The sequence below is a fragment of the Sceloporus undulatus genome, chromosome 5, assembly GCF_019175285.1.
Source record: "Sceloporus undulatus isolate JIND9_A2432 ecotype Alabama chromosome 5, SceUnd_v1.1, whole genome shotgun sequence".
In the NCBI taxonomy this organism is placed as follows: domain Eukaryota; kingdom Metazoa; phylum Chordata; class Lepidosauria; order Squamata; family Phrynosomatidae; genus Sceloporus; species Sceloporus undulatus.
The window spans coordinates 193,046,074-193,067,145 of NC_056526.1; the positions used below are offsets into that span (position 1 = coordinate 193,046,074).

General features: G+C 55.4%; 2 protein-coding genes across 5 annotated transcripts; one reads left to right on the forward strand and one right to left on the reverse strand.

Annotated features, from left to right (window-relative positions):
* Positions 1–4,231: 4,231 nt before the first annotated feature.
* On the reverse strand, positions 4,232–11,457 carry C5H2orf81 (chromosome 5 C2orf81 homolog). 2 transcript variants are annotated; one of them, XM_042466952.1, is made up of 4 exons: positions 11,296–11,457; positions 9,251–9,478; positions 8,191–8,388; positions 4,232–5,470 (listed from the first exon to the last, which is right to left on the reverse strand). In XM_042466952.1, the coding sequence occupies exons 1-4, from the start codon at positions 11,455–11,457 to the stop codon at positions 4,316–4,318; spliced, it is 1,743 nt and encodes a 580-aa protein (XP_042322886.1). In that variant the 3' UTR covers positions 4,232–4,315. The 2 variants fall into 2 exon arrangements, with proteins under 2 accessions (XP_042322886.1, XP_042322888.1); XM_042466954.1 differs by lacking the exon at positions 11,296–11,457 and adding an exon at positions 10,812–11,232.
* On the forward strand, positions 9,731–18,711 carry WDR54 (WD repeat domain 54). 3 transcript variants are annotated; one of them, XM_042466988.1, is made up of 10 exons: positions 9,731–9,906; positions 12,207–12,501; positions 13,688–13,750; positions 13,938–14,007; positions 14,665–14,721; positions 14,990–15,117; positions 16,011–16,111; positions 16,617–16,779; positions 17,254–17,328; positions 17,476–18,711. In XM_042466988.1, exons 2-10 carry the CDS (start codon positions 12,241–12,243, stop codon positions 17,605–17,607), a joined length of 1,050 nt encoding a protein of 349 aa, XP_042322922.1. In that variant the 5' UTR covers positions 9,731–9,906; positions 12,207–12,240; the 3' UTR covers positions 17,608–18,711. The 3 variants fall into 3 exon arrangements, with proteins under 3 accessions (XP_042322922.1, XP_042322921.1, XP_042322924.1); XM_042466987.1 differs by lacking the exon at positions 9,731–9,906 and adding an exon at positions 11,423–11,516 and having other exon boundaries at positions 17,476–18,018; XM_042466990.1 differs by lacking the exon at positions 9,731–9,906 and adding an exon at positions 11,751–11,802.
* Positions 18,712–21,072: the final 2,361 nt, after the last annotated feature.

A 21,072-nucleotide genomic window follows, 5' to 3' on the forward strand; every position in this document is an offset into this window, starting at 1 on the left:
GGATCCCAGCCAAAGCAGGTGTGTGAGGCTCTCTCCGGTGAGAGAGCCCAGTCCTATAAAGTGATGGTTCAAAGAGATGGAACAATAAAACTCAGAAGGAAAGAGGAATCAACGCCCCCCCCCCCCAATTTAGCCAATGATAAAGATGACGATGCTTTAGGGCTGGACACTCCTCTCTGGACCAGAGCTCTGAGTCAGCTTCCTTCCCATCCTTCAACTGGCTTTTCTTCCTCATTCTGCAAAGTCCCAAGGCTCTCATGGACCAAGGGAGAAAAGCCATCTTCAACTGGTTCTGGAACGAGCCGTGTGCCAGGCATGCCAAGGCAGGACACCCTTATCTCTGAACAGAGCGAGCTTGGCCAGGGGCCGCGGGTCACTCAGGCATGCTGAAAAGCCAGCTGGACAAGGAATCAAGCTGCATTCAGAGTCGTCTGGGGGAGGAAACAGCACCCTTGGCATGGAAGAGGGGGGTCTTCAGCACCCTCACGCATGGTCAGCCTTGTGGGGCTCCCTGGAGAGGTCCTATGGGGAGACAAAGCCCTTGTAAGAGGTCTTGGGGAGGAAGGGCAATGGGCCTTGGAGCACTCTGGCTCACCACAGACAGTAGGAAACACACAACGCACCACCTCTGAGCTCTGGTACATGGACCCACGCACCTGAGGCGTCCACCCTTGAGCCTGGCCTTGGCTGCCTTGCTGAATGGTTGCAAGGTCCTGGACTGTCCAGCAGGAGCAGCCCACAAAGCCCCTTGCAAGTTAAAATCTGAACTCAGCAGTTGGTTTTCATCATCTCTCCTATCATCACTCTTTGCAAGGAGCTCAAACCCAACTGCAGCCCAAGGAGAGACATTTTGGTCTTAGTGATGTGATACAATATTGTTGAATGATGGAGTGGATGGAATAGCCAAGAGAGGGTTCAAGGGGACAGAACGTCTGCAGATGTTCCTTCACAGCCCTGGCAAAGTTGTTAGAAAATCCATGCTGAGTCTCCTGCGGCAAAACCCACTGCAAAGAACCTTATACTGCCTTAAGGACCAGCAAGGGTTTCCTTGGGCATAAACTTCGATGCCTTTGTCACATGTTCTGTTAGGGGAACTGTGCTGCAGCATATGGCCCCAGAAAGCTAGGAGATGGCAAAAGAGATGCACTCGCCTGCAGTCCTTCCTCTGGGCAGCCAGACAAGGGGCCTGTTCACACTACACTGTTATACCACTTGGATTCCTCTTTAACCTCCGGGGCAGAATCCTGTGGAATCCAGAGGTTTATATTTAGCAAGGTGTACTTAGAATTCTCTGCCAGAGAGTTCTAGTGTCTCACCAAATCATGAACCGCAGGATTGCACAGTGATGATGGTGATGATGATGGTGATGATGATGATGATGATGATGGTGATTTTATTATTATTTGTTTGTTTCTTACCCACCTCTCCCCATGGATCAACACACATCATCAAAATATAGTGTGCTATCCCCAAACGTGAGTGAAAATGAACATGCTTATTTGTGTGCTATTGCTTTACCAGGAGTCGGCTGGCAGCCCCTCTTGCATGAAAGCCCCCATTATCAGTGCGCTTGTAAACTACTGCAATAGGATCCTGTTCTGTTATGTTCTATTATGCCTCCTATGTGATGCCTGCTGTGATCTAGAGCAATGGTTTTTAAATACTCTATATGCTGAGACACATTTCTCTTCTGTTCTGTATAGTTTTGTTTTGCATTATATGCTCTTGCGTAGGTTTTAGCAGATATGCCAATAAGGGGAAGCGCCAGTGGCCAGCTGTAAATGTTGTCCATGTGAGATCCAAGAGATGAATCCAGGCACATGGGTTCCGGAGTCCTTCTTAGCATCATGGCCAAAGGCAAACGGCTGCCCAGTGGCATTGAGAAGCCTGACTTGTATGAGTGACCTTGTTGGTTACTTTTTGCAATTGCTTGGTATTGTGAGGCTGCACAAAGATAGGAAGGCTGGGAATGAACAGGGAGTGCATTTTTCCTCTGTTACTAATCCGCCTGTGAAGTTCTCAGTTATTGAGGCGACTTGTGTGCCTTGTTTGCATCTGCACAGTACAACCTTTGGGGATCCAGGGGTGGGAGTGTGCACCCAACCCAAGGACTCCCCATATGTCCTCCGACAGGGATTTGGTTTGGCTTGATTGCCAGCCAAAGGATAAATCCGGACAGAATTGGTTTGGGCCCCCAATTCTGTCATTGGCTGTGAGGGGAAGCCAGGCACCGCCAGTGAAGGGCCTGGGATACATCTCTGCTGGGTACCACCAGCTATACCCATGGCCCACCAAGAAAGCTTAGGCTATAAAGAGAAACAGGTGTCATGTTTTGCACCGAAAAGACTCTCGAAGGAGCCCAAAAATGCAGCTGGTTCCAGAGCAAGATGGTCCTCTCACTCTCCCTGGAATTACACCCAGGTCTGGAATGGGAGAGTTGGAGCCAAGCAGGAAAAGTGCTCTCAAAGTAACTCTGCTATGAGTGCAAAAGGCCCCAAGGTAAGCCATCAGCACATCAAGCCAAGCCCACAAGCCTCCCCCGGCCTCCTCTCAGAGGCATCCCGCCAGAGAAGTGGGGTGAGCCTCACAGATTTTATGGGGCTCTGCTCTGGCCATCACAATGGGCCAGAAAGGCCAGTGGAAGTGGACCTGGCCAAAGAGACAGGCATCAAAGCTCAGGGCAGGAGGAAGGAAGAAAGGTAAAAAGGTAAAGGTAGTCCCTTGACATGAATGTCTACTCATAACCAAGTATAGGGGATGATGCTCATCTCTGTTACTAAGCCGAAGAGCCAGCGTTGTCCAAAGACAACTCCGGTGATCTAGTGCACTGAACGCTGTTACCTTCCCACCAAAGTGGTACCTATCTACTTGCATTTGCCTGCTTTTGAACTGCTGGGCTGGCACAAGCTAGGACTAGTGGCAGAAGCTCACTCAGCCTCAAACCGCCAACTTTCCAATCGTCAGAATTGGTGTCAACCACTAAGCCACAGCATCCCCAGAAGGAAGATATTCCCCCCAAAAATACAGCCATACAAGAAAGACTTAAAGATAACCAGGGAGGTGGGAAATGGGGTGGCCAAAGAGGAGCCACAGCAGCCCAGCTGCATTTGGAAGTGAGGGTCTTCCATAAACCAAGGATGGGAAAAGGGCCCCAGAGCTGGACCCCAAGGAAGGCCATGAGCCCTCTTTCCTGGGAGCCAAGCAGTGCCCTGGGAAGACCCCCACATGGCAACCCAGAGGGCAAGAGCCCCACCAGTGCCAGGTCTCCATGGCGGCAGCCTCTTGGGCAGAAAGATTCACTCCCATCATTGACCAGTTGTGGCACACTGGAAGGTGCAATCCTCCATGGCGCAAAGGGGCAAGCTGCCAGGTGCCAGAAGTGTGGGCCAAGACACCAGAATTGCTCAGTGTCAGTATTCAGCAGCAGGGAGGTGTAGAGCAACTGCTGATTTCCACTATGCAGGTGCCCCTCAGCCAGATTATTTCTACTCATGAGTTTAGGAAAGCCTGCCCACCATCCCCATGACCACCCCCTCACCCACCCCTCAGGGCCTCAAAGTCAAGGCCCCAGCCACTCCTGCCGCAGCCATGACTTTGAACTAAGAATGGTGCTATGTAAATATTACAGGCGGCCTTGGCTGAGGTCTTCAGTTCTTGTCATCAACAAACATGAAAGGGCCATTCGAGGAGAAGGACAGGGGCACCACTGTCCAGCTCCATGGCAGAGCTCCTGCCCCAAGACCTCCCACCCCTTGCCCTGGCCGGAGAGTGCGTTGCCCCCTCGGCACCTGGCCCACAGGGACAGAAGGAGCTATACCTCCTGCCTGGCCAAAGCAGGGTGACCAACCTAGGGGTCTTGGCCAAAGGATGGAGCCAGGCTGGAAGTAGCACCCCCGTCGTACAAAGGCCTCTTTCTCCTGAAAAGGAATAGGCCTGTGGATTTATGGGCTTAATTTATAGCCCACCTTTGTCCTTGTTGTGGCACCCAACGTATGCACAAGGGTATCCTTAGGCATCTGCAGAGTATTTCTATCTCCAGAGAGTAAGGAACAGATCCAGGGCAACGTTTCTGGGCCAAAGCCAGAGTGGCCCAACACAAGCCTCTGGCCGCTGCCACCTCCTCTTCCTCCTCCTTTGACTAACCCCTTCCCTGCTAGGCTGGTGGGGAAGAAGGTGGCTAGTAGCTGTGAGAACCCAAGGAGACAGCCAACAAGAAGAAGGAGAGCCATACCAAAGTCCTTCCTTTTATTCCACAAAGGGGGGGGGGGTTAATACAAGCGGGCAAGGGGGTTCTTGCCCTGGGGGTCCCAGCCTCCTAACATGGGCAGCCTGGCCGTGCACTTGCTCCTGGGTGAAGCCGGGGCAGGGGCTGAGGAGGGCCTGCCATCTGCTCCAGGGCTGCCATGGGGAAGGTCACCTGTGGGCGGAGGAGATGGAGCTCCCCGTGGGCTTCTCCTGCCATCACCTCCTCCCGAGGAGCCACCGGCGGGAGGTGCTGGGTGGTGCTGCCGCTGCAGCGGAGAGTGACCCCCGGGGCCAGTTCCACCGTCTCCATCAGCAAGGTGGGCTTGACAAAGAAGAGGGCGGTGGGCTCCAAGACCCTCCCTGGGGGAGGCGGGCGGTGGGCAACTTGCTCTGAGAGACGCTGCCGCATGGCCCTGGCCGGACCCTCCCACAGCAGCACTGTAGGGACCCCGGGAGGCAGGATGGCTCCAGGGCCCACCTCTGTGCCCCTCCTAGCCAATTCAGGGGCCTTGGCGGGGTGGCGGCGGGAGCGCCAGCGCCGGGTACAGCGTCCCGAGACGGTCTTCAGGGCTTCCTGCCGGCGGGACTCCACGTCCGGGTCCACCACCTCCACAGTGGGCCGGATCCAGTGCTTGGGCAGCCGGGCTGGGTCCAGGCGAGGCACCATGGTGATGCGGCCATGCTCGTCATAGAAGACGTCCTTGGTAATGGGGGGCCGGCCCACCTGGATCCGCAGCAGGTTGCTGCAGGAGGGGGGCAGGAGGTGGGGTCGCCCCATATCCTCATCCTCATCCTCGACTACAGGGAACTGGGAGTGCTTCCGCAGGAGGAGCAGGTTCTTCTCGGAGCTCTCCGGGCCCATCAGTGGGCAGCTTAACCGGGCTGCCCGCGGCGACCCCTCATGGTCCTGAGGGTGGGCCCTCAGCTTGGTGGTTGAACCCAGCGGGGCTGGTGGGGAGGGGGCCTCCTTCACCAGCGGGAGATCCTCCGGGGCCCTGAGACGTACTCTGCTGCTGCTGCTGCTGCTGCTGCGGGTCTTGGGCGTCTGGATGTCCGGCAAGGAGGCAGGCAAAGGCTGCTCCTCCGCCTCTGCCTCTTGCTGTAGGGTGTGCAGGGCTGCCGGAGCAACACCAGGTGCCGGAGCAACACCCACCACTGTGTCTCCGCCAGGCTCCTTTTCATCTTCCATGGCAGGGACTTCATCCAGCAGTCTGGCTAGCAGCACCTGGAGGGAAAGGGGGCACCATGAAGAAATGCCAGGCCAGGAAGACCCATGCCCAAGAGCCCCTCCAGCCAAGCCCAGCCCAGAGCACACTGGCAGATTCAGGATTAGCATTTGAAAATGGAAGAGTTCAAGAGCGGAGAGAGGCCCCAAAAGTACGCTGGGTATGAAGGGGACCCCTGGCAAGGCCAAACAGGAACATTTCTGGTTCATGGGAGTTAAGGGAATCTCTTGGAGGAAAGGTCCATCCCAGACACATCCAGCCTCCTCTTCATAAACTCAGCACAACCAAACCCACAACCCCCAGTCACCACACAATACTCCTCTCTGCCTTTTGCATTCAATGGTTCTGCTTTCGGGGTCTTCTATCCCTCCGATCCTCTTCTTACAATCGCAATCATTCTCAGAATCACAGAGGGACCATTTGCAGATGACACCAAATTAGGAGGAATGGCTAATACTCCAGAGGACAAGATCAAAATTCAAAACAACCTGAATGGACTAGAAAGCTGGGCCAAAGCTAACAAAATGAATTTCAACACAGAGAAATGTAAGGTACTGCACTTAGGGCAAAAAATGAAATGCACAGATATAGGATTATGGGGGACACCTGCTGAATGAAACTACGTCTGAAAGGGATCTGGGAGTCCAAGTGGACCACAAGCTGAACATGAGTCAACAGTGTGGGCAGCTAAAAAGGCCAATGCAATTTTAAGCTGCATCAATAGAAGTATAATGTCTGGATCAAGGGAAGTCATAGTCCCACTCTATTCTGCTTTGGTCAGGCCTCTCCTGGAATAATGCTGGGTCCAGTTCTGGGCACCACAATTCAAAAAGGACATTGAGAAACTGGAGCCATGTGTCCAAAGGAGGGAGACTAAAATGGTGAAGGGTCTGGAAACCATGAAGTCCTATGAGGAACAACTGAGGGAGCTGGGGATGTTTAGCCTGGAGAAGAGAAGGCTAAGGGGTGATATAATAGCCCTGTTTAAATACTTGAAGGGGTGTCACATTGAGGAGGGAGCAAGCTTGTTTTCTGCTGCTCCAGAGAATAGGACTCAATGGAGCAATGGATGCAAACTACAGGAAAAGAGATTCCAGCTCAACATTAGGAGAAACCTCCTGACAGTAAGAGCTGTTCGACAGTGGAACAAACTCTCTCAGAATGTAGTGGAGTCTCCTTCCTTAAAGGTCTTTAAACAGAGGCTGGATGGCCATCTGTCGGGGATGCTTTGATTGAGATTTCCTGCATGGCAGGTGGTTGGACTGGATGGCCCTTGGGGTCTCTTCCAACTCTACGATTCTATGATTCTATCCCTCCCCGAAAACACTCTTGTTCTCATCCTGTCCCAGTCCTTGGAGCCTTTGGAAACCCCAGCAAGAGCCAGGAGGAGAATCCTGCCTGAAAGGCACCCTTTAGGAGAGCCATGCTGCCCATCACAGCTGGCAATATGGGGCTATATGGATCCACATCCACACGTACACGCACGCACCCTGGATCCAACCCTGCCTGAGGTCCACAATGGGGATCTTTTATGTGAAGAAGTGCATGCACCTCCAGCTTTCTGCATTCTGCAATGGCTGCAGCTCCCAAACCGGAGCCAAGGGCAGCCCCACACAGAGGACCACCAGAGTAGTCACAGAATATTAGTGTTGGAAGGGGCCCTATGGGCGATCAGATTCAACACACCCACTCAATGCAGGATCTCCAAATGGAGCATCCCCAGCAAGTAGCTGCCCAGCCTCTTTCTGAAGGCATCCAGAGGAGACCCCAGATGAGGAGGGGGTTGCAAGGGACCAGATCCCATCAAGAAGCCCATGTGGGTCTACAGTTGACCAAAGCCCAGACGCGCTCTTCATGTCCAGGGGCATCACTGGGCAGGGGGTGCAGACCATACCGGGTGACACCCAGACAAAGGGTAACACTCTGTTGGGCCCTTCTCACACCTTGGGGAAGAAGGGGCAAACATGCACCCTTCCCAGGGGGAAAAGCCCAGGGCTGTCAGAGCATGTTGCCGTGAAGCATGGAGCCCTTTTGGCTGATGCTGCCATCACCATCCCTGGGGAAAAAAACAAACTGGGGACTCCACTCTTCATTTCTAGGATCAAGATGCCAGGATTAGAGGGAGGCCTGGCCTCACCTTCCTACCTGGGCCACATGAGTCAGCAAGGAGCCGAGTCCCAAATTGGGCAGAGAGACATTTCCCCCCTTTTGACTGCTGGTGTTATAGGCCTTTACATTGACTCCAATGTACAGTAAGCAAGGTTTTCTTGGGAAGGTTTCTTCCGAGGAGGTTTGCCAGCTGCGCATTCCTCAGAACTGGGATTTGCCTGAAGTCACCCAGTGAGTTTCCATGGCTGAGCTAAGGGGATCCGATCCTGCTCTCCCAGAGTCCTGGCCCTACATCCAAAACATCACACTGGCTTTTTTCCTTTGAGGAGAAACGCCCCTTCCCTCTGCGTCCACTCTAAGTCCAGTCCTATCAGGTCCAACCAGGCCACCTCCTCTCCATCCGACTTATCTGTGGGCCAAAGGCCCCTTTTGCCTCTCCTGGCAGAATTTGACCTCGAGCCCCCACCCTATCCCACCACGACCTGGTTCTCCTTTGATTCCTTCCCAGCCTCCTGGCCCCCTCCCTCCTCCATTGGCCCAGCTGCCCCACTGGGCAGAGGGCACAGGCAGTCACTTCCCTGTGGCCAGACTGCTGCTGTGGCCCACTTACCTCACACTCCAGTGCAGGTTGTACGACTGGCACGGAGCCCTCCGCCCAGGAATCTGTGATGCAGGGCATTGGCTCCTCATCCTCCTGCCAGGCGGGGTCCGTGGGCACCTCCATCTCACCTTCATCCCGCACCAGAAAGCGCCACTCGATGATCTGGAGCATGGCTTCCCTGGCCTGGTTGATGACGTAAGGGATGCACTGCAGGGGAGAGCAGGTGGACAGGGCACCAGGTCAGCCAGGCGCAGGTGGCCAGAAGGAGCCAGGCCAAAGGATAGCCACCCCACAGGCCAGAGGGCTGAGACCCCCCCATCTCTCCTGGGGGGACCAGGATCAAATCCTGAGTTTAAGGGCTGTTTGCAGGTGGAAAAGCAGAGTCCCTCAGAAGGGGACGGATTCTCCAGCCTTGAGGTTTTTGTGCAGAGGTTCATACTGTCCTTCTTGCAGGAAAGCGAAAACAGCAGCTGACTGGCCATTTGGGCAATGCCAGAGCAAATGGATTGTTTGGAAGCGCCAACTGAGTGCTCCAGAGACTCTGTGGGCTTCTCTGCTTCCCCTTAGACTGAGGCAGAGGTTGGGGCCTTTGTCCAAGCTGGTCAGCTGGGGCTTTCATGCCCTCAGGGAGTTCTGGGCTGCCTTGCTTTCAGATGCCTGGATGAAACCTTAATCTCATTTTATTGAAATATTTGTATCCTAACATACAAAATCAGGCCAGCAAACAATAAACTTTGGCTAATATAAACAATATAGAATTGTAAGGTGGAAGGGAATAAAACAGACTCAAAACATGACAAACGATTAGGTGAGTTAAACCAAGACAGTCAAGGTGACTTGGACCAGTGTGAAGAATTTAAAACCGTGACACATGAACAGCTTCGGATAAAATCTGTCAGGCCCCAAAGGTTTCCAAAGGCTGCGATTGTCCTGGAAGCTGCTTGGTCAAGGGGACCCTGTTATGCGTCCCCCGCAGCCCAGGACCACCATCCTGGCCCTCCAAAAGCCCACTTGCTCACAGACAGCCCTGCCAAATGCGCCGGCGCCAGGAAGGGACCTCTCATCTCACCTGGCGGGTCAGGTAGACCTTGTAGCATTCATCCATGACCTGGTCCAGCATGCCAGCCAAAATTTCACCCACGCTGTCCTCGGCCTCCTCGAAACTGAGCATAGAGAGCCAGTCGCCTTCGGTGAGGCGCCCAGGGATGATTTCTATCTGGGGGACGGGCACCGTGGGCGGACGGGAGCGCTCCGCCCGCGACTTGGCTTGAGCCACACGGTCCCGGGATGCCATTTTCTGCAAGGGGAAAACAGAAGGGGCCGCTCAGCACCAAAGATCCGGACAGGGAAGCCGACAGAGCCTCGGAGCAGAGCTGCCCTCCTCCAGTGACGCTGCGGGCAAGGTGTGTGCCAAGGTGTGGGCCGTTGCCTGGTGACCTGAGAACGCATTGTGACACCTGCAGAGGAGATTCTGCGGCCACTGTCCAGCAGAGGTCCTTCAGAGAACAGAGAACTCCTGCGGGGAAGGGAGCCGGCCAAGGGTTCCATGCTCCTGGTCAGGACTCAGGACGCTGGGGAGGGCTCCTGATGGGGCCGTGGCAACTGGGGACAGAGATGCAGCCAAGGTCCTGGGTTCCAAAGGCAGCCCCAGGAGGCAAAGGGCAGCCCCCCTCTGAAAAAACCCTTGTGGACAGAAGCAAGAAAAGGCCTAGGCCCTGGCTGCAGGTAGGTGTCAAGCCCACAACTTCCTTAGAGAGCAGCCTTGTAGCGGCTCCAGCCAGTGGTCCATTCATCCATCCCACCCAGGGGTGCCCATCCTGACTGGCAGCAGTGATTATCTGGGGACTCCTCTGGCACAGATGAGGGCCGCTTCCATCACCTGGAGACGAGGGCACTGACTTGGACGCTGCCTGCAGACAAAGTGGAGGCTTCACCACCAAACTTGAGCTCAGGGACCTTTGAACCCACACTCTGGAGCCCATCTGGACCCTCTGCCCAGTGGCACAGTGGCTCACTGCCATGGGGCATGGCTTTTATCCAGGGGCACTGCAGCTCTACCTTCAAACCCAGCCATGGAAGACTGGCCTAAGGGTTTTCTGCTCTCTGATGCTCTCCCCCAGCATCCACCGCTTTCTGGCACTGGGAGGACCAAGGGGCTCAGTTCTGGCCGCTGACCCTTCCCTCCTTGGACCAGTTGAGAGCTACCTCCCAGTAAAGTTTGGGTGCCCTTTTGCTGGGTTTGTGGCCCATCGCCAGAGGCCAAGGGAAGCAGGGCTGAGCCCACCCTGCCCCTGCCCCATGAGACCCGCTCCCTAGGGACCACTGCCCCGAGGTCTGGCACAAAAGACCTGTGAGAGGAAAGAGGGATTCACTGAATCATAGAGCTGGAAAAGACCCCAAAAAGCGCCAACCCCAATCTGCCATGCAGGAACTCTCCATCAAAGCATCCCTTGTGACAGAAGGGCACCCAGCCTCTGTTTATTATTATCATCATTATCATTACTATTATCAAAGCTCTATTATTATTATGGCAGCAATCCAGGGAGCGGTGTTTTCTGTGGGGCCGCCTAGGAGCCCCATTGGGTTCCCATCCATGGCGGCCTGAGGATCCTCCTCTTCCAGGCCCTGACCTTCCAAGTTGTCCGCCATTTTGAGCATGGCTAAGAAGCTCATTGAGTAGCACTGTGTCTGGCTTGGCTTCCTATGCTCTGCAAATACAGTAGGAGGTTGAGGATGGATCCTGGAGAGATAACCCGGCTTGGCACCGCTTTAACTTGTTGTCTGACTCAAGGCTATGGAATTCTGGGAGTTGGAGTTTGTTCTGGGGTCCAGATCTCTGCTCGGCTCTGGACCCACAACAAACTCCAACTCCCAGAATTCCATAGCCTTGAGCCAGACAACAAACTCCACTATACAGCAGTTGCAAATAAACCCTGTGAAATGAATTCATAGGAGCGCTTTTGGCTTTTATTTTGCGACGCCTTCTATTTCCGGGCGCTTCACACTTCCTTCCTTCCTCCCTGCAGCTGGAAAGGTAGCTTTGCGGGGGGGGAGCACCGCCTAGAACTGGCGTCTGCGCATGAGCAAAAGAGGGGCGGGGCTTGGAGAGAATACCTCTTCGTCTTTTGCGCCTGCGCGGCTCCCTGCGTCCGAGTCGGCCCCGCCCGCTCGGCGCCGCGCCGCCGACGCAACCACCGCCGCCGCCGCCCACATGCGCGCGCCCGCCCGCTTGACGTCATCGCGCCTGACGTCATCGCGCCCGTGCGTCGTCTCCATGACGGCGGGGGAAGCGAGCGAAGGAAGGGGAAAGAGAGAGAGAGAGAGAGAGAGAGCCGGTGAGGGAAGGAACAGAAGAGTCCCGGGCGCTTCCGGAAGCAAGGAGTCCCGCCGAGGCAGCGAGGGAAGGAGGGAGGGAGGGAGGGAAGGAAGGCGGGATCGTGAGCGGCTCCTCTGAAGCAGGCCGCTGGCGTTGAGGCAGGCCACGCCCCTGGGCCGTCCCAATGCCAGGCCGCGCGCGCCCTCAGGCCACGCCTCTCTCTCCCGCGGAGAGGCCCGCCTCCTCTAGGCCACGCCCCCCCCGAGGGAGGGAGGGAGGGAGCGCCCCAACGCCAGCCCTGCGAGGTGGGACTGAGGGCGCTATGGATTCTAGGATCCTATGTCGGATTCTGCGTGGCAGAAGAAAGGGTCTGGCCTGGATGTCCTCTGGGGTCTCCTCCAGCTCTCGAGTTCTATGTATCCCTGCATGGCAGAAAGGGTTGTCCTGGGTGGCCCTTGGGTCCTTTCCACTTCTGGGACACTCTGTGTTGCTGCATGGCAGAAGAAGGGGGTTGGGCTGGGTGGCCCTTGAGGGCCCCTTCCAACTCCGGGATCCTCTGTATTCCTATGTTGCAGAAGAGGGTTGGACTATATGACCCTTAGCAGTCCCTTCCACCTCTAGGAGCCTATGGAAGAGGGTTGGGTTGGGTGGTCTTTAGCAGTTCCTTCCAGCTCAAGGATTCCCTGATCCTCCGCCTCCGTCTCCGCAGCATCGTCGTCGTTGTCGTCGGAGTGGCGCTGGCGATGTACCGAAAGGGCCGCAGCCTCCCCCTGAAAGAGAGCAGCCTGGCGCTGCCCAACAACCTGGCGGTGCTGCCGCTCCCTCAGGGCAAGCGGGGGGCCACCTACTACGCCTCCGTCCACGGGCCCACCGTCAACATGGTCAGCACCCCCGGGGACGAGGAGGGGGACGGGGGTCCTCTGGCCGCCACCTGCGCCCACCGGCAGCTCCAGGTCAAGGAGGGCGGCCACGGACTGGGACTGGGAGCCACCCTCATCACCCAGGTGAGCAGCAGCCGGAGGAGGAGGAGGCAGGTAGGCAGGGACCCAGGTGGGCAGCAGCAGTCCAGTCCTGCCCGGTCAGTCCAATCGATCGATGGCCGGGGCAGAAACACTGGCCAGACCAAAGGGGCAACGGGGACAGGAGGGGACGCAGGGGGCAGCTACCCTGGGGGGCTTGGCTTGGCATAGCATGGGGGCGTCCCACTGCCCAGCTTCCTGGATCCAGTCCCAGGATGGACAAAGTGACAGTGGCAGCAACAGTGAAGCAGTCGTCGTTCTGTGCCCACTGACCGCCAGCATGGTCAGAACACCTCCAGGGTGTCCTCAATAACAAGACACCTGTAAACCTCTCACACCTGTAACCTAAGGAGCTAAGCTGGAGAGCAGGCAGTGGCTCTTTCCGGGCCAAGGGCTTTTTCCTCCTGGACTGAGCCAGGGACGGCCAGAGGAAAAGAGGGAGCGAGCAGCCAGTGCCCCCAGGCAACCTCCTTGGCCTTAAATTGCACACCTTGTCCCTGCAAGACCAAAGTCCAGGCCACTTCAGCTGCGCAAGGAGTGCTGGGCCTGGCTGCTTCCTTTCCCAAGGACATGCTGTGCTCTGCAATGGGGGCTGCGTGCCAACTCCAGGCTAGGAGGAAGGGCACACAGGGGGACCCTGGCTCATTTGGACACTTGACCACCCAGCATCCAGGCACCTCTAAGCTCCACGGACCTCTCCATAGGCAAGAGCCCCACCACAAATCTCCTTCCTTAGGGTAGGTTCCTTGCAAGGAGTTTAAAGTTTAAATGCCCTCAGTGCCAGCAGAAGTTACTCACTCCAAGCTGGAGGTTTTCCTCCCAGAAACAGGGGAGCCTTTTACTGTTCTGAACTGGGCCATCTTGCTTTCTGGCTATCTATCATAAAATCACAGCGTTGGAAGAGACCCCAAGGCCCATCAAGTCCAACCACATTCTTCTGCCATGCAGGAACTCTCCATCATAGCATCCCCATTGACAGATGGCTATCCAGCCTCTGCTTAAAGACCTCCAAGGAAGGAGACTCCACCAAAATCTCAAAGGGAGTGTGTCCTGAGGAGGGGGCCTTGCATGCCACTTGAGCCCCCCTCTCTTTTTCCCCAACTGGAGCTGAATTGGGGCTGCAGAAGGAGAGTCTGGTGCGTTCACCTTTCCTCCTCTCTTTTCCTCCCAGGCGGCCTGGTGCATCCTCCCTTCCCGGATCCTCTTGGTGCTCACGTCGCGGAAAGGTATCCAGGTGAGAGACACTCCTGGGTTCAGGCTGGGCTCAGCAACTGACCGTTCAGCCTGATGACCCCATAGTTGGTGACCCCCTGGACCCCGGTCCTGGTCACTTCTGGACTATGGGCCTGCTTGCTGCACTCACAAGCACATCTTTTCTCCCTCTTTCACTCTCTCTTGCTCTGGTCCATCTTTCTACCAAGATGTATGAGCCAGATGGATCCGTCATGGTGTACTGGCATGCTCTGGAGGGCATGGAGACGTCCTCTCCAGGTACCATTTCCTTTAGGACCTGCTCATGCCTCCATGTGGTGCTGGGTCACATGCTGGCCTTGGCGGACTTGGCTGGGGATTGTGGCTCAAGTGGCTCCAGTCCCCACCACTCCCTTCCAGCCCTTGGGTCACAAAGGCAGGCAATGCTGATCTTGGATTCCCTTTTCCCTGTCTCCAGAAATTTTGGAGCCAGTGGTGGCAGCCAAGTTGGGAAGGGCGTCCCACAGTTCACAGCAGGCAGCTTTTGCCCCTCCCTCCTTAATCCTTTGGGATCTAGAGGAGCTCATGGCACATTGCAGAATGCTGTGGGGGTCTCAAGGGAAATCCTGCTCCCTCTTCTGTTTTGCATCTCTCCTGGATCAAGTCGTTTGAGAAGCAGGGAGTGGAGGGGCAACAGAGGCCTCAGCCATGGGCCTTTCAGGGGCACACACACTGAAAACCTGCCCAATTGGCTGGGCTCCAGTGGGCAGCACAGCCGGGTGCGTTCCAAGGCCCATGTACCAAGGGCTGTGCATGCTAGATGCCTGTGCCCTTCACTTCCATGCTGCTGCCAGTTCGTGCATAGAGGCTGTTTGTGCAAAGTGCTAGGAAGGGGTGGGCAGGACAGCTGCGAGGGGCTCCCACTCTTTCCACTTTCTCCCTTCCTGTCATCTCCAGGCAAGGCGGCCTTTGCGCGTGGGATTGCGGCAACTGGGCAGCGCTTCGTCTGTGTAGGTAAGTGAGCTGAATGGGCTTCTAGATGAAAGGAAGGCAGGGGAAGCAGAGGTCAGACCAAGTCTTCTTTCTGGGGGAGCAGGGAGATTTTGGGAGACCTGGAGCGGGAAGGTAGGAATTGCAAGAGATAGGAAATAAATGAAACATGAGGTATCCCTAGGTGTACCTGCATCTCTCAGTTTTCCAGGATGGGTAGGTGGGAAATTCTTCCTCCACCAGAAAGCAGAGGCCGGCTGAGGCCCTGCGCTCATTCTCCTTCCTGCCACAGGAACGTCCTCCGGAGCTGTCCTCATCTTTGACGTCCCTGCCAAAGGCACCAACGTCACACTAAGCGAAGTCCTGGAAAAGCACGCTAGCTCCATCACAGACATTGGGGCCGAGCTCTGCGAGCAGCTGGTAAGGTGGCCAGAAGCGGTCAGTGCCAGATGGGACCCCACCACACTCTGGCCCCTGGGGGGGGTGGCACAGTATTCCAGGTGGGCCTTACCAAAGCAGAATAGAGTGGCACTATTACTTCCCTTGATCTAGACACTATATTTCTATTGATGCAGCCTAGAATTGCATTGGCCTTTTAGCTGCTGCATCACACTGTTGGCTCATGTTCAGCTTATGGCCTACTAGGACTCCTAGATCCCTTTCACACATATAACTCTCCTTAAGCCAGGTATCTCCCATCTTATATCTATGCATTTAATTTTTCCGCCCTAAGTGCAATACCTTACATTTCTCTGTGTTGAAGTTCATTTTGTTAGCTTTGGCCCAGCTTTCAAGTCTATTCAGGTCATTTTGAATCTTGATCCTGTCCTCTGGGGTATTAGCTACGCCCCCTAATTTGGTGTCATCTGCAAATTTGATAAGTATGCTCCCAATTCTGTCATCCAGGTCATTGATAAAGATGTTGAATAGCACTGGGCCCAGGACAGAGCCCTGTGGGACCCCACTGGTCACTTCTCTCCAGGCTGAAAAAGAGCCATTGTTGAGGCTGAGGATTTTACAGATCACAAAATAGAAAACTCAGATAGGAGGATTGGCATTTCATCCAGTCTGAAACCAAACCCCAGGCAGGGCTGCTAGGATGCTGGAGTCATGTAAAGTTTTCAGAGATGGAGGGCAAGCCAGCCCTTTCTTCGGCAGACGGAGCATTCACTTAATCTCCAGCTGGGCTCTTGCAAGAGGGCTGACCCCCATCACTCCCCAGCCCACTTGCCTCAGCTTTGGGGGTCTGATTCATTGGCCTCTATGGGGAGAGGGGGGCAGAGGGGTCGAGCCTGTTCTTTCTCTTGTTGCAGGAGGGAGCCCCTGACCTGGTGACGGCTGATGACTCTGGAGGTTTGTGCGTTTGGTGTTCTGGAGAGAAGTTCAAGCTGCTCACCCAGATCTCAGCTTCTGAGTAAGGACTGTTATTTGAGCAAGAGGGGAAGGGATTGAGGTTTACAAGCCCGTTGCACAGAAAGAGGAAGACCCATCACAGGCCAAGTCCCTAGGAACTCTCCATGCTCCTGCTCCTCTCTGACTGCACTGACCAGAAATGGCAGGATCAGCCATCGAGAGGAGGAAGCACAACATCCTGTGCCCCCCCCCACTGCCTCGGCTCCAGCTGTGGGGATGAGACATGCAAGCTGTAAGGGCATCTGTGGGAACTTCTAATGGTGTCAAGGTCTGTGAGATTAGGGGCGCAGGAGCTGCCTTACACTTCAGACCCGCTTAGCTTTGCATCCTCCATCCTGGCTGCTAGCACCTCTCTGGGATACTAGCCTGCTTGGAAATGCAGGAATCAAACCCAGGACCTTTTGCTTGCAAAGCAGGGGCTCTATCTCGGACTGAGCCCCAGCCCCCTTCCCTTAGTCAGGAGCCTGGCAGTCCCCCTTGCCCTGATTCCTCCCTTCCAACCTCAGTTGTTCCTGCTCTTCTGTGAAGCTGTGGAATGGGGTCATTGCTGCTGGCTACGGGAATGGGCAGATCCGTCTGTTCCAGGCAGCCACTGGGGCCCTCCGAGCCGAAGTTAGTGCTCATGCACGCTGGATCTATGCCCTGGACCTGGCACCGCTCTCAGGAAAGGTGAGGCAGGCGACCTTCCTGGCTGAAAGGGCTGAGGCTTACCAGGCATCTTGGAGACTGCACCTGTAGAGAAAGTGTGCAGGGAAGCAGCTCCTGTCTCTTGCCACATACGAAGCAAATCGAAGTCTCCTGCTGAGCTGCTACAGAGACCGTTTTTGAGATGCTGAGGCTGCAAACATGGTTGTGGAGCCTCAGAATGCGGTGGAGGCTTTTGGGGAGAGGTGGAGGGTCCCCGTTGGTGGGCTTTGGATGCAGCCACAGCAAAGGGAGGGTCTCCTCAAGGATGCTGCCCTCGGAGGTGCTGGTCTTCCCAGCCCTCGCTGCCCTTTTTCTATACCTGCTGGGGGGGGGTGGCCTTGTGCCCCAGCCCCACTTTTTGCTTGGGCTCAGCTGTAAGGGCTGCCCCAGCAGGAGCAGAGAAGCCTCCCCAAGCAGCCTGTTCTGAGGCTCCTGTCTCCCGTTTCCTCCCCACAGCTTCTGTCTGCTGGCGAGGACTCCTATGTGCAGGTCTGGAGGGTGAGCCACAATCCAGACACGGAGACCATTGAGGTAATGGGGGGGGTGAGTAAGGAGATCCCCTCACACACACACACACACACACACACACACACACACACACACACAGCTCCACCTCCTCCTCTTCCATGGGATGGACAGGCTAGTAGTATCCCATCCCCCCTCTCTCTTTCCCTGCAGATAGAGCATTGCCATGGGGAGTGTGTGACTGACACCCTGCTCTGCGGGGCCCGCTTCTGCAACCCAGAGGGCAGCGCCTTTGCCGTCACGGGCTTTGAGCTCAACGAGATCATCCGCTACATCCAGGTGTAGCTGCTCCTGGCCAGAGCCCAAAGAGAGGATGGGCTTTGTGGGCATCTGGCCAGAGCTCAGGGGACTCTGGCTAGGGAGCCTTAAAAGGGGGTGGGGGTAGTCGGGACTGGAGCCCAGGCAACAGTTGCCCACCCCAATCGTTACTGTCTAATCTGGGTCCATTTGGGACCAAGGGCAAAGTAGTACCCAGGGGCTCCCATGGTGGCTGGGTGTCCTAGGAAAAGTCTCTTGCAGCCCAATTCTAGACTAGGAGTCACCCATCGTCCCCTTTCTTTCAAGCTGCTCCCTCCCACCAGAAGGAATCTCATGACTGGCCGGCTTGCTCTGTTATCAAACTTTATGTCTATGAACTGGGCCAAGAGACTTCCACAGCCCTGAACAAACTGCCTCAAAACGGGGGGGGGGGGACTAGGGGCAGGCTTTGTAGTTTTGTTATTTATTAAAAAAAAATATGCATCTCTGCTACGGATAGAAAGTGTGTTATCACTCAAAAGGTGAATGGGACACAACTGGGACGTCCTGTTTGACTTGGCAGTGTCTTGCCAAAGGAGATGGCCAGCTGACCGACTGCTGGAATGCAAGGCAGGGTGAAGTCCAGCTGCCCCTGAACAGAGACGCCTGACTGAAGAAGGGCCGAGCTCAGGGCCCCCTCCCTCAGCTCGGTGGCATGGACCACACCAGTCTCCGATGCCCAGCCATGTGGGCTATTCCAGGGGCAGGTGGGCTTCTCCAGCCCTATTGCTGCCAGTTGTCCTTCCAGCCTTCTTCTTGCCCCAAATTTGATCATGCAAATACTCTTGATGCGTTCCTGCAGCAGCTGACACAAATAGGAGGAAAAGCTCTGGGAATGCAAGCAACACCTGTCCCTAACCCAGTCACCAGCTCATTGGTTAGGAAGGCATCTTGATGGCCAACAAAGGGAGGGGAACCTGCCCAGGACAGTCCTTCAAATTTTGGATTTTGAGGAAGTAGGAGCCAGTTCAAGGGAGGGAGTGAAATGTGGGGAAGGGGATGGCAGAGGCCCACCTGGCACGAAAGCATGTTTAAGTCACAGGTGTACTGTTCTTGCTGGCTGTTTCTGGCTAAGAGACTGACGTGTGCTTCTTAGATGAATAAAGATGGCTGTTGCTCAGGGAAAACGAGGAAGTTTGTGTCACAGGCGGTGGGCTGGGACCTCTGGGCCACCAGCGTGGTCTTTCCCTCCAGCCAAGCTCCCACTCGAGGCGGAGGGTCTGCCTCCAGGACCCTCTGCTCCATGCCTCATAGTGCAACCTTGTTTTGCTGCTGTGGCTCTGGGCAACTCCTTCATTGCATCTGTCCCACACCCAAAAAATTGGAACATACAGAATAAGCTGTTTCAACATGTAAGGAAAACAAATGCCCCTCGTATGCACATTGAGACGCCACAGAAAAACAATTGGATGCCTCTTGTATGCTTTTTACAAGATGGTCATGTCTTTCCAACTTGGGGACATCCTGGCAACAGAGCCAGGCTGCAGCTGGACTCCAGGAGGGCATTGAGCCCCAGCTGGGAAGCAGTTGGGGGGTGGGCTGTGCCTGCTGCTGTTACCTGGCCAACTGCTGGAAAGGGATTCTAGAGCCTTTACTTGTTGGGCAGCCTGGCACCCTGGGTAGGGGCTTGTATCACAAGGCAGAAAAGGCCAGGGGCCCCAGAGAGTGACTGCTGCTCCTGTCCCTTCCCAAAGTGGCCTGCCCCTGGCAATGAGGTGTTCTGGCACTTAGCTGCCTCTCTTGGCAGAGGATTCAAGGACTGAAGCAAACGTCTCTGATGCTTTGCCCACTTTTTCCAGTGCCATGCCACCAGGCAGTCCACTGGCCTAACTGGGAAGCAGAGTCATGGAAGCACAAGGTTGAAAAGGATTCCCAAGGGCCATCTACTGCAACCCTCCAGTGGGCAGGAATACACCATCACAGCACTCCTAACAGAGGCTGGATGGCCATCTGTCACGGTATGCTTTAAGAGTTCCTGCATGGCAGAATAGAGTTGGACTGGCTAAGGGCCCTTGGGGTCTCTTTCGACTCCAGGATTCTATGGTAGATAGCCAGGAAGCAAGATGGCCCAGTTCAGAACAGTAAAAGGCCCCTCTGTTTCTGAGGAGGGACACCTCCAGCCTGGAGTGAGTAGCTTCTGCTGGCACTGCCAGTCAGAGATAGGAGGGCATTTAAACTATCCTGAGAAGAACCATGATTCAACCTTTACTGGAAGGCCTCCAAAAATGGAATGAGCTTCTGAGGAAGCCCATTCCCATCCATCTCAAAGCAGCGCTTAAAAGGGTTCCTCCTATGATGCTGTGCAGGGAGGCCTTTGGTCTGGGCCAAACGTGGCTTGTAGGGTTTTCCAGCTGAGAAGGTGGCAATTCAGAATCCCTGGCGCCAGGAGATGGCAAGGAGCATTGCCTTCCCACCCGACGCTTGGAGGGGACCTGGAGACCCCTCTTAGCCCACCCCAACTCAGAGAGAGCCTCCTTCCCTTAGGAAATACAGAGCAGCCCCAAGCCAGCCCTGCTTGCCTTTGCTACCCTGGAGCCCACAAGAGCCAACTTCCACTCAGGTGCACAATACAAAAAAAGGCTTTTATTAAAGGTTAAAACAGTCCAATACTGAAGTGTGTAAGAAAAGGGTGAGGATGGCTAGGCCCAGCTCACAGTGGTTAGAAACGTGGGTTCACGTGGTCCACAAGAAGACCCCCACGTGACCCAGAAGCCCTTCAGAACAGCAAGGGCCAAGAGGAGCCCCTGCTCTGGGTTAGGTTTGTGCTTGGCTGAAGTTTAGGGTTTGATTTTTTTAGGGTAATGGAACGTGGACTAGAAAAAAGTGTAAAAACCTTTTCATAGATAGGCGTGTGTGTGTGTGTGTGTGTGTGTGCAGATTTGCTAGAGAGGGGGGCTTGGAGCCCCTTCCCTCGCTCTGAAGCACACCCAACAACTCCTTCCCTTAATGCACCGAGGTCTGTAAGTAAAGGGGGGAGCACTCCAGACCAGCCCCCTACCCCGCCTTCTGAGGGCCATTTTGGGGAAGAGGCTTGTGTTGTGTCCAAGGCACAGAGAGAGGCAGGCGGGTGGGAGGGAATTCCAAGCTGCACAAACATGGCAGCCCCACCCCAGCAGACAAGCACAAAAAGGAAGCAACTTCTACACCTAGATGCCTTCGAAGACATTCTCTACACCCCCCCTCGGCAGGTAGGGCCCCATTCCCCCATGCAGCCCACCCCTCACTGACTGACTCCGTAAAGCCCCCCACGGTTCCCCCACTCCCACTCCCCCCCATCACACAGCTCAGCAATTCTTCCCAGATCATTTGGGTCCCCCCAAAAGGAGATCCAGACCAAAACACCCCACAAAGCAGCCAGCTGGCTGCAGGTCCCACATTCCCCACCTTCCGTCCCACCTGCCCCCCAATTCACAGCCCCCGGCTCCACACCACCGGCCTCCCTTCCATCACCAA

Bases quoted from the DNA above. Each gene is read 5' to 3' on its own strand.
- C5H2orf81 (XM_042466952.1), bottom strand. From the start codon at position 11,457: ATGGAGACGACGCACGGGCGCGATGACGTCAGGCGCGATGACGTCAAG. The intron at 8,389-9,250 runs GTGAGATGAGAG...TCTCCCCTGCAG, and splicing joins AGGTCTACCTGACCCGCCAG to TGCATCCCTTACGTCATCAA. The intron at 5,471-8,190 runs GTAAGTGGGCCA...CTTTCCCTCCAG, and splicing joins AACCTGCACTGGAGTGTGAG to GTGCTGCTAGCCAGACTGCT.
- WDR54 (XM_042466988.1), top strand. From the start codon at position 12,241: ATGTACCGAAAGGGCCGCAGCCTCCCCCTGAAAGAGAGCAGCCTGGCG. The intron at 12,502-13,687 runs GTGAGCAGCAGC...TTTTCCTCCCAG, and splicing joins GAGCCACCCTCATCACCCAG to GCGGCCTGGTGCATCCTCCC. The intron at 17,329-17,475 runs GTAATGGGGGGG...CTTTCCCTGCAG, and splicing joins CAGACACGGAGACCATTGAG to ATAGAGCATTGCCATGGGGA.